At 40.6% G+C, this 12024-nt stretch overlaps 1 protein-coding gene across 1 annotated transcript in view; it reads left to right on the forward strand.

Annotated features, from left to right (window-relative positions):
- The first annotated feature begins 323 nt into the window (after window positions 1–323).
- The window catches only part of skib (SKI proto-oncogene b), a 53887-nt gene continuing 42186 nt past the window's right edge, over window positions 324–12024 (forward strand). Inside the window, 2 exon segments of the mRNA XM_008408634.3 lie at window positions 324–722; window positions 725–1662. Of these exon segments, the coding sequence (XP_008406856.2) occupies window positions 701–722; window positions 725–1662 (960 nt within the window). The 5' untranslated portion in view covers window positions 324–700.

Below are 12024 nucleotides of genomic sequence, written 5' to 3' on the forward strand. Positions count from 1 at the left end.
ATTGTTCTAGACTATTTACAGACTTTTTATTTTTAATATGGAAATAAATGTCAAATTTCTGCCAATAAATTGGTTATATCCTGACAAACGACGTCAATGAAATATTTTTCGCTTCTCTGTAATTCCTTATTTTTATGCTGGCGGCAGTTCCAGGAGTTTCTGCAACACAAGTCAAGATTTTCCAGGTTAGTAACGATAATAAAAGTGTTTAATTTGCGTTACATTTGCCGACTCAACTTCACTTCCAGGAGCTCCACCCTCGCCTGGGTTTGGTCTTTTTTCTCTGTGTGCAGCTGCCATGAAGCAGAGGGAGGAACAGCTGGCTGAGGGAAGAGCCAGCCCGGGGAGTCAGTCACATTCCTGGCTGGGATTCAATGACTGAACCAGACACAAACAAACAGAGAGAGAGGGAGAGACTCGCACACACTGACTGGCTGAGTGGGGAGACAGACTGAGAGTAACGCCAGACTGAGCAGACGAGCCTTATTTCGGAGTGCGTAAAACCGCAGGATCTCTGTAGCAGAGAATACCCGCTGATTGAACGACTTCTCTCGCCTCGGCTTCACCACTTTTTTTTTATTCGTGAGTTTGGTTTACAGGAACTGGCCTGTGATCCCGGCAGCTTTCAGTTTTCTGAATGGACGCGCTTGGGAAGCTTCTCCGCCGACATGGAAATGCGCCTTAGCGAGCTTGTTGCCGGATGCTGAGGAAGAAAGACCCAGAGAGTTCCCCCCAGCTTTCATTTTTGAGTTTCCAGCCACAGACAACATGGAGGGCTCCGGCTTCCAGCCCCATCCCGGACTTCAGCAAACTCTGAAGCAGTTCCACATCAGCTCCATGCGCTCCCTCGGCGGACCGGCGGCGTTCTCCGCCCGGTGGCACCAGGACTCGCTCTTCGCCAAGGATGGCAAATCCGCGGAGATCATGCTCTCCCTGCCGGCCCAGACGCCCCCGGTGATGTCCGGCCCGCTCTTCATCCCGTCCGACCGCTCCACCGAGAGGTGCGAGACGGTGCTGGAGCGGGAGCCCATCTCCTGCTTCGTGGTCGGCGGGGAGAAGCGGCTGTGCCTGCCGCAGATCCTCAACAGCGTCCTGAGAGACTTCTCCCTGCAGCAGATCAACTCGGTGTGCGACGACCTGCACATCTACTGCTCCCGGTGCACGGCGGACCAGCTGGAGATCCTCAAAGTGGTGGGGATCCTGCCCTTCTCCGCGCCGTCCTGCGGGCTCATCACCCAGACGGACGCCGAGCGCCTGTGCAACGCGCTCATCTACGGCGGGACGTACCCGCCTCACTGCAACAAGGAGCTGGGCTCCCTGGAGCTGGAGCGAACCGAGCGCAGCTTCAAGGTCTACCACGAGTGTTTCGGTCGGTGCAAGGGCCTGTTCGTCCCGGAGCTGTACACGGGTCCGGCCGCCGCCTGCATCCAGTGCATGGACTGCAGACTCATGTTCCCTCCTCACAAGTTTGTGGTGCACAGCCACAAGCGGCTGGAGAACCGGACGGTGCACTGGGGCTTCGACTCGGCCAACTGGCGGGCTTACGTGCTCTTGGACCCGGACTACAGCGACAAGGAGGAGAAAAGTCACCTGGAGCAGCTGCTGAAAGAGCTGAAGGGGAAATATGATCTGACGGGGAAGCTGTCCAGTAAATCCTGCAGAGTAAGTAATCTTCCTAATTACTGGATTTTTTTTTTTTGTTGAAAAATTTGATTTTTGGATATTTCAAGAGCCTCATCTCTCTGCTGCATTATGTGCATTGATTAGCATTAATTCTGACTTTCCCCCTAGACTATCTTTGAGTTTACTTCTGCACCATTATACTCTTTCTTTCCTTTTTTAAACATTATGACCACAGACGTTGTTGTGTTTTACGTTGAATTAAAAAAGTGCCACTTGATTGTGAAAACATTTCAGGTTTGCCAGAATTGGACTTTTTGGTCCATTCAAACCACTGTGTGGTAGAAAACCACTCTGGTACATCGTCATGACCCAATTGGCCACACAATGAAACATGGTGGTGGCAGCATCATGCTGTGGTAATGTTCTTCTTTGTTACAGACAGGGAAGCTGGTCAGAATTGATGGGCTGATTGAGTGGCAAATGCAAAGGAAAATTTAAAAAAACTTGAAACTGGGGTGAAGATTCAACATTTAGCACAATGTGGGGTTTAGCTCCAGTGGCCTAGTCAAAGTTCAGACTTTAAGGGGCAGTATTATGTAAAATCAACCTTTTTTTAAGCTTTACATTATGTTATAATTTTATCCCCTCATTAAAACAAACCTGGTGAGTTATTTTGATTGTTTTATGCATGTTTGAGAAATCCTTTAGTCTCCCATGGCAACCGTTCAGCTCCTCCAGACTAGTGGCAGCAGCAATTAGGAAACAGCTGATGGAACTGTGAGTCTGCTGAGCTTCATATATGAGCTGCATCTCAGTGAAATGCTGGTAAAAATGTTACTAAAAGCTTAATAGATGAACATTATTATGAAGGGTGTTGGAAAGAGTAAGAGCTTCTTAAAGAGACAGAGACCCAATTTTCAAGGTTGAATTACAAAGTCAAATTTATTTGTCATATTTAATATAAACAACATTTTCACAATAACTGTACGTAACAGAGTTACTTGATTGTGCTATAAAATGTCACTGTGTGCCTTGAAAATCCCTGATACCGCCTCTTTAAATCTGATTGGGAATCTGTGGAAAGAGTTGATGTTTGCAGATTTTCTCCATCAGTCCAACTGAACATGATTTATACTTTACTTATTACTTGGAGTTGGTCTTTTACATTAAACCCAATTAAAATACAGAAGGATTGGGGGAACTTGTGACAAAATGTGAAAAAAAATCAAGCATCCATCCTTCCACCTCCCCCCTCTCACTCCTCAGGGTTATCGAAGGTCATCTGGGTCCTGATGAATGACCTCTCAATGACATATTTTATGAGTTTGAGGGAGGCGGGGCAGCGTCAGAAGGCTTGGAGAACAGGGTTTAATGAGGTTTATAGAATATGGAAATCTGCGTGTGTATATGTGTGTGTGTGTGGGAGAAAGTAAAAAAAAAAAGAAAAAAAAAGAGGGGGTTTGCGTGGATCAGGGAAGCTCGGGGCCAAGAGACGAGGTGGCTGATTCTTCGTCACAGAGCAGCTGCTATGTGGGACTCTGATAATGAGTGGACTCCTCTGAATGCATCACCGTGGCGCTGCTCCAGTCTGAGCTGGGCCCAAAAGATGTCTCATGCTAGGAAAAATGAAGACTTTTTGGTTTTAAGTGTCCTAAAAGAAGCACTCTAAGCTAATTTATAGATTTCTAGCAGGAAATAATTGTCTGCGGTTTTCTTTTTCCAAGCGTCCTGTAGATGCGATTTATGTGTTTGCTAACGTCAGACAGCAGAGTTGATGTATCACCTGTGCAGTTATGGATTCCCTCAAAATGTTAAGTATCCAACGAATACGCAAGTAAAAATAGCACTACTTCAGCATATTTTTACTCAAGTAAAAAAGTATTTAGTAAAAGTCTACTCAACATCATTCAATATTTAAAAAAATACATCATCAACATAAAACTTATGAAACTTTAACAAAAACTGCAGGTGATTGTTTGGTGACTTTTTGGTTAAAAGAACCTTGTTCTTCATTTAATAAAGTTACTCATACTAAGTAGAGTATGCAGAAATTTTAAGCAAAAATAGCGGTAATTCGTAATAAAGTTACTCAAGTAAGAAGTGCAGCATAGTAAAAATAATAAAATATTTAACGTAAATCTAACTAGTTACTACTATAGATGCAAGTTATCGATTCATGAGTAAATCTAATGTAGATTAATCTTATGGATCAACTAACTATTAATTGATAAGTGGACATTATCTTAAAAACCTGAGTCTTTCCGTAATATAAAGCACTACTTTTTTCATGTAATGGAATTTAAAAATATTATTTTAACATCAGCTATATTAAATACTGACCGAATAAACAGAAAGTTGTGGTTTTCTCACTTTATTAACAGACATATTTGAAAAATATAATAAAACAGGAATCTCTTAAATTGCTTAATAAACAAATAAAATGTGATAAGAATAGCAAAACACTTAATCTCCCATGAATAGAAATATTTATACAGAAGTCCCGTCTGTGGTTGCTCTTGAAGGAACGTCCATGAAATGTGTTAATTCACGACAGCCCTCAAAATGTTTTTTCCGTCACGGTGCCATTTTCCTGTTTCCGCTTTCCTAACGCATCATCCTCGTCTTCGCAGCAAATCAGTAACGTTTTAATAAGAAGCTGACGCAGCTCGGATGACTGAGCGCCATTAAAGTGAAACTTAAGAGGCTGGTCGAGAGATTATATTTCTAAACAGAATTACATAAAGTTAATTTTGAATCCCACACCGGTGTGGACCGTTTCTCTTTCTCGTTCGGGTAACTATGGACGCCATTTTTGCTTCTGTATAAACGGGCGCCCTCTGCTGGTTTGCGGCCAAACTACAACAATAAGAGACTATTAGTTAAAGTTGCAGTAGGCTATGTAACTTTTATTTTAAAAAAAATTGATTTTTTTTTACGTTTGTTAAAACTATAACAATAACAGTTTAATATAACACAGATAATCTGTGAAAAGACTGATTACCTTCACCCAGAGCCATCATTACTGTCCGAAGAAATGAACAGAAACAACCAATGAGAGTCAGGATGAACTCTCATTGGTTGTCAATCATCCTCATGTACTCGCTGATAAATGTGCTAATAGCATAGAAACAACTCATTTTACAGGAAAACTGTTTATCTTCTGTCATCGGTGGCTATGCTAACTAGCCTGAGCATTTACAACAGGCTATGCTAGCTGCTACATGAGATTGCAGTTGGCTGCGCTAAGCATAGACATAATATTAGAGTAGACCCCGCATTGGCTGCTCCGGCGCAGGAAATACTGCGGCCATCTTGGAGCGGTACTCCCTCCTACTTTGCTCAATCAAAACATCAGAAGATGCCTCAGCACTGAGAGATATTGTTGTTCGGATCTATGGATTATTGATGTGAGGGCCCCACACTCCACAGACAACATTTCACAAGTAAGATGGATATATTATTGTGTATATATTGTGATTGTAATATTAATTTACTGTATTTATGTCCACCGGCGAGATACCAGCTAATATTAACTACAGTGCTTGGTGTAATACGGGGTACAGCCCCGCTATGAAGGCTAACTGAGATTCTGTACATCTAAAAAAAATTAATTATTCTCTAACATTGATTTAGATGTTTATATATATATATATATATATATATATATATATATATATATATATATATATATATATATATATATATATATTATTCATGTATCCAATATATATTATTCAGTATTAATCATTATTTATTTGTGTTTGTATAGTTATATAAATATGTATTTATATTACTAAATAATTTATTAAATAAATTATGAACGGCTGCATGCTTTTAATATGCTCATCATACATCAATATCAGAATATTCCATTCCTATTCTATTGTTATTGCCACTAAGCATATTTAAATATGCTGAACTATGTATTAAAAACATACTTAAAAAATACAATTGTTTATAAATGTAGCTTTGATAGATGTTTGAATATGGTTTCCAGTAACAAAAAAGCGTGTTATGATCGATTAAATGCGCTGATATGTCATTGTGCCTGCTAAACACATAAGCTGAGTGGAGTGGTGGACCGCTCCAAGATGGCCGCCCAAACTCGTCAGCGACAATAGGCGAGAGCTGTCCATGAGGCGTCTATCCTTATATTATGTCTATGGCGCTAAGACCCGCCGCCTGGCTCTGATTGGTTGTTTCTAATGAGCACTGGGAGTTCTGGGAAAAGCAGAGGAGCTCAATTTTTCAGTTTATCTGTCATACTATGCTGTCATGACGTGTGAAAAAAGAAATGTTGATAAAATCTACATACTGGAACTAACTTTAAGCTAATTAGTCGTAAGTCGATTAATGATTGTTTGCATCCATAACTCCAAGCTAACTCGTAGATTTCTAACAGGAAATAATTGTCTGCAGTTTTATTTCCTACAGATGTGGTTGATGTCTTTCTAACTTCAGACAGCAGAGTTGATGTATCACCTGTGCCGTTATGGTTTCTCTCTAAACGTTCAGACCAGACGCTCTCTCAGAGTGTGTGTGATGAACTGAGCATCATGGAGGCAGCGCAGCCAAGAGGGGGGAGGAAGGAGTGGAGTTGGGGGGTTGGTAATGTGGGTTCGCTGTGGTTCACTGTCACCGGTGTCCCAGTTAGCAGACAGGCCTGATCCTCGGGGAGCCGCTCGCCAGCGCTCTGCCCATACATCAGCCTGACAGGACGAGCTGCTGAAAGGCCCAACTGGACTCGCCGTGGCTGCGCTTGGCTCGGCTTACCCAGCCCGAATGAAGACACAATGTTATCGGGCTGCCACAGCCTCTCTGATGTCAGGGGTGTTTTATTAATAAGAGACAGGATACCTTGTCTGCTTGGATCATCTGTCTAGACTCCCTCCCTGTGCGCTGAAAGAGGAGCGGAGCTGCTGAGCGCGTCGGCGCAGACGTGGCTTTAAAGGATTTCTTGACTGATCCGAGTGTTAATTAAAAGTTTCTCCGTTTTGCATTCGATGAAGCATTTGGTCAGTTAGCTGCAGATGGGGGCAGATTGCAGGGGGCCGCCGCCGCAGACCGCCCCATTCAGAAGCTGCAAGGTGTGTGAGCCGGGCCTCGACATGTGTTGTCAAAGGGCTGTGACCTCTGACCCTTTCTCCCCCTGCAAAGATAATGACCCAGCCAACCCCCCATTCTTTTTACGCCATCCAATCACACGGCCTGGTGTCCACCCCAGCTGCCAGATGGCTTCCTGATAAAGGATGGAGAAAAGTACACAACAAACACCGCTCCCAACGACAGCTTGCTGTTTTTAAATTTCACCATTGGGGATAAAAAAATTAGATTTGTGGCTTTTCTTTTCAAATTCAATTTAAAATAGAGTATTTCTTCCTGTGATAAATTCTTATTCATTAATATAATCTGATATTCGCCTTAAAAACAAGATTTCACCAATTTAAAATAAGAATAAAATGATTTGTAGCTAGAGATAATAATTTATTGTGAATTTTTTTAAATTATAAGAATTTTGATTTATTGTCATCATGATAAATTTCACTTATTCATGGTAAATTAAAAAACAAAACTAAGAATATGAGCAGAAATGTTATTTTTGCCATTTTCTTTGATGGTTCCACAAAACCAATAAATACCAGTAAATTTGACAGTTTTATTAAATGCAGCTACAGCATTCAGTTTAGTGACGTACGTTACAGCCACACCTAAAGAATAGAAATAAATATATATATTGTTTTTCTCATAATCTATGTTATCACAATAGTATGTTATCACAAGTAATATTCCAATTCAATTCTAAATCCAAATCGCACCAATGTTGTGAATTAGCTAGCTGCTAATGTAGCTAGCCTGCAGTCTGCTGCTTTACAACAATTCAACTCTCAGCTTCCTTACACCTTCAATAGTAGTGCTCCTAGTACGGTGGCGCTCCTTCACTTTCAACAACATGACTCAAATTTTTCCAAACAAGCAAATTGTTGGAAGCTTAAGAAGTTTGTAGGATCCCAGGTTTCTGCTAAGTGTCCAGCAACGGGTGGGGGAGGGGATTCATAGGACTTTTGGAATCATAATTTTAAACAGTCGGATGTGTATGCCAATATTTTGTAGAACTAGCCATTTAAACAACTTGCTAGCTACAAAATAATTTGTTTCACTGCCAAAAGAGTTTTTCTATGAAGGATTATCATTTATCATTTTTTAATCATTTCTGCAGAGCTTAGACTTAGTCTAACAGCAATGTTTGCAGGGAAGCCAAAGCAAAGCGACATTAATATTGTATATTTTAGTATTTAATTATTTTTGCAAGCCTTACTAGAATATTACCTCAGGTTTTGCTGATATTGCGAAGCCGTAATAATCATATTTTTGCTGTTTTTGAGTGAGATCCCTCATGATTTTTGCTGTATAAAACTCCAATTTTCCTCCATTATGCTGACCTTTGCATGTAGCGATTTTAAATATTGACTTTTCTGATTAGCATGGAAAGCTTTCGTAAAGAGGATTGGAATTGAAATAAAAACTTTTCGTTCGGGCCAAAGTGGAATACCTCTGAGCATTAACTGTAAAAACAAAATCCCTAAGAAGTGAGGCCAATGCGATCAATCATCTGACCGAGTGGAGAGCTAAAGGGGGCTCCGTGTGGACCGTCTGTAATGGGAATGGATATTAAAACCACCCAACTGAGGCCAATTTATGCCATTTCCCATCCCATTGTTCTCCTCATTCGATGCAAAAAGCCTCAAACCTGGACTGAAGTGAAGCAAAGGCTGGCGCAGGAGAAGGATTTGGTTTTATTAAAGATGAATTATTCTCCTTTTTGAATTCCCTTTAGCTCCCATCATCCTCAGACTGCGTGTGTGGGCGCCGCTGTGTGCATCGAGGTTCCTGTGTGTTTTAATGTAAACAGCCGAATGTTATGGCTGGATCAGCTGTATGAGCCAGATTAAAATCAGCTCACCGCCGGCTCATTTCCATTCCCATCTGTCTGCTGACCTCTCGCTAAGTCCTGAGAGCCGCCGCGGTTCAACACTTCGGACCTTGATGGGTCTGTCTGACCCAGCCAGCTAAAACCTGACCCAACCACACAAACACGACTAAACGCTACCAGACGGACTTGGTTCACATTTACTGTATTCTTTAATCCCACCACTGCCGGTCCGGATGTCTTCGGAAGAATATTATTCTTTAAAAACTAAACCATCGTTGTTATTGCAGTTAACTAAAGCTGAAATGGAGAAAACATTTTCATTAAATAAATCACAACAGTAATTAACGGGGTAGAACTAAAGCTGACTGGAGCTAAAATGTGCCTTTATAAAACTAACTAAAACATATTGAAATCACAAATATAGTATCCTATGAATCTGTTTAGTAGCTTTTTAAACTGACGTGAAGTAGATTGTTTCTCTCCTTCTGCACAAGCAGTTTACGTCAGATATCGGAGAAATTACGGCACTCCTTATGTCTGTTCCGGAAAATGGCGACTGTAAAAGTTGGGAGAAAATGCCAGACTCAATTTCAACAATAGTTGAAAAAAATGTTTTTGAAAATGGCATCTTCTGTTGAATATTCATTACAATGTTTCACAATGCTATACTAAAACCACTACTATAAAAACTAAACTAAAACTAAATAATATTTAACTAATAAAAACTAATAACTCCAAATCACGCCAATATTAGCTAGCTAATTAGCTAGCTAGCCTGCTGTACAACAATATAACTCACAGCTTTGAAGCTTAATAATAGTGAGTGATGCTTCTTCACTTTTAGCAACATGACTCAAAATTTTCCACACAAACAAATTGCAAATTTTCAAGTAATTCAAACCAGCAAACTAGTTTTTAACTAATAAAAACGAAAAAGTCCATAATAGTTTGCTAATTAGCTAGCTGCTGAGGCAGCTAGCCTGCAGTCTGTTGCTTTACAACAATACAACTCTCAGCTTCCAAGCTGTATTTTTATTCAACATCCTTGTTGAATCACTAATAATCATGATGCTTCTTCACTTTTAGCAACATGACTCAAGTTTTTCCCAACAAGCTAACTGCTGGTTTTCAACTAATAAAAACTAGCAGGCCCACTAAAAACGAACTGAAACTAATTAAATGAGACAAACAAGCGGTCATAACAAAATAAAACTAAACTAAATGAAACCCAAAGCTCTGGTAACCCCTGTGGTTTCCTGTCTTGTGACTGCTGACCGGAGCGCTGCAGCCGAACGGAGGTGACCCGTCGAGGCAGAGGGGTGTCAGCGGCTCCCAGGGGTTGTGGCCTTCATTCTGGCAGCAATGACCCCATGTTAAAAGGGTGTCAGCTGGGGCTCTCTCATGGGTAATGTGTGCTAAAGACCTGCTGCCTCCTTTGTTAGAGGGGCAGGCTTTCAGAGGCTGTGAAGTGCGGCGAGCGGCTCTTTGAGCGCGCCGCGTTTCTTTGGCCGCTGCGTGGAAAGGTCCGTCACCTCCAGCCCCTCTCAGGGTGGGAAAGCCACACGAGTGAGGCTGCTGCTGCGTCACCGCTTTCCTTGTTGCGTCCTGAAAAGACAGACAGGAGCCCATGGTGGTGTCTGCATGTCTGATTGAAAATAAAGGCCTGAGAAAAATGAAAACTGAATTACTTAGAGAAATGTAAAGCTTCCAGGCAGTGCTGCAGCAGGGATTGTCTTAGTATCTGATTATTCTGACGATTAATCAGATAAAACATGGCACATTCTGCACATGTTTTTATTTAACCACTTTAGCCTTTTATTTTTACACAATATAGAATACAATAAAGATGTAAAAAACAATTAATTGTCTTTATTGCCTAAATTGCAATAGCACAACTTTCCTTTAGTAAACGGTTTTTCATTTGTAGCAAAGGATGCATCTACAACAACAAAATACAGTCTACTAATCTGTTTTGATTAATTATAATAAGGAAAATGTGCTTAATAGGAAATTTTTCTTTACACAATTTGAACCGATTGAAGCTAAAAAAGCCACTTGAGGAGTTATGGGTGGAAAATAAAAAGGTTTTTCATCTTAAATGTAAAATATAGTTATTTTTTGTATAGTTTTGGTTTAATCACTGCCTTTTCATAGTCTGCATGCTCCAGTAAACGACTAATCGATTCCTAAATCAGTTGACCAGTACGTCAATAATCGATTAATCATAATTAATTCAATTTATCGTCTCAGCCCTGAACTTCCAGGTAATTATATCCTCAAATTCAAGTGAAACTCTCTGAACATTCAGTGTTAGTGGAGCTAAAACATTCATTTTGACACAACTAAATCTGTTTAACACAGCGGTAAAGGTTAGACATTTCCTCAGAAACACCAGCATCCAAAACGTGTCCTGCAGTTCTGATTTGTCCGCCCCAGTTTTCTTTCTAACACAGAAAAACTCATTTGTGTATAGGCTGAACATGGGCTAATGTGAAATCCTCACAGTGTTATAATCTTGATTTGAATCAGTATTTAAAACGTATAACATGTTCCAGATGGTTTTATTTTAAAAAGCAAAAATGATTCCTATTTCTGCTAACATGACATATTTATTAATACAGGCATTACTTAGACATTTAAATTAGCATTTGTTAAACTTAGCAAGTGTTTCCAGGTATTCCAGGTATTCTTCAGTTTTCTTTCCCCTGGTTAATTAATCATCTGTGGGGATAATAGTTTCCTTTAGATTGTGGAAATGAAGCGATAAAGAGCTGCTTTGTTTTTTTTTTAACCCTTAAATATTTCCAAACAGCTGTTTCTGCCTTTCCCTTTGATCACCAGTGTATTTTAAAGGTGGAGAACTTCATATATTTCCATGAAGGTTGTTATTACCCAAAATTAAAAATAGGTGTCCCAGCACAACTCCCTGTGGAACCTCACACCATCTTGAAACCTCTGCTGTATTACCTGGGACAGTTCAGCAGATTTAATTAGTTATTTAATTGCCTTTAAACTCTATTTGAATGTAAATTCTGTGGTTGTATAAAAAGAAATGAGGATTATTTTGCATTTTTTATACTCAAACATGCAGATTAGGGAGTAAAAATGACGGTTAGCCGCTGAGCTAACTTGTGAAAACTTCTTGTGTGAGTGGAGGAAGATGAAGAGGCAGACGAGGAGGAGACGAAGAGGAGGATGAGGAGGAGGACAAAGAAGAGACGAGCGCTCTCTGTGACCGCAGCCGACAAGCTAGTTAGTCAGTCGGGCTGTTAGCTGCAGAGCAGATGCCTGTATTGGGTTAGTGTAATACCACAATCATCATCATCATCATCATCATCATCATCATCATCATCATCATCATCATCATCATCAATTCCTCCTCGATAACCTCCTGGTTTCCAACTCTGTGATTAAGAGTCAGACCCATCTGGTGCATAGACAGGAAATCCTGGAGTCTGCATCTGCTGCTT

Source organism: Poecilia reticulata, chromosome 5 (assembly GCF_904066995.2).
Source record: "Poecilia reticulata chromosome 5, P_reticulata-male-v2, whole genome shotgun sequence".
In the NCBI taxonomy this organism is placed as follows: Eukaryota; Metazoa; Chordata; class Actinopteri; order Cyprinodontiformes; family Poeciliidae; genus Poecilia; species Poecilia reticulata.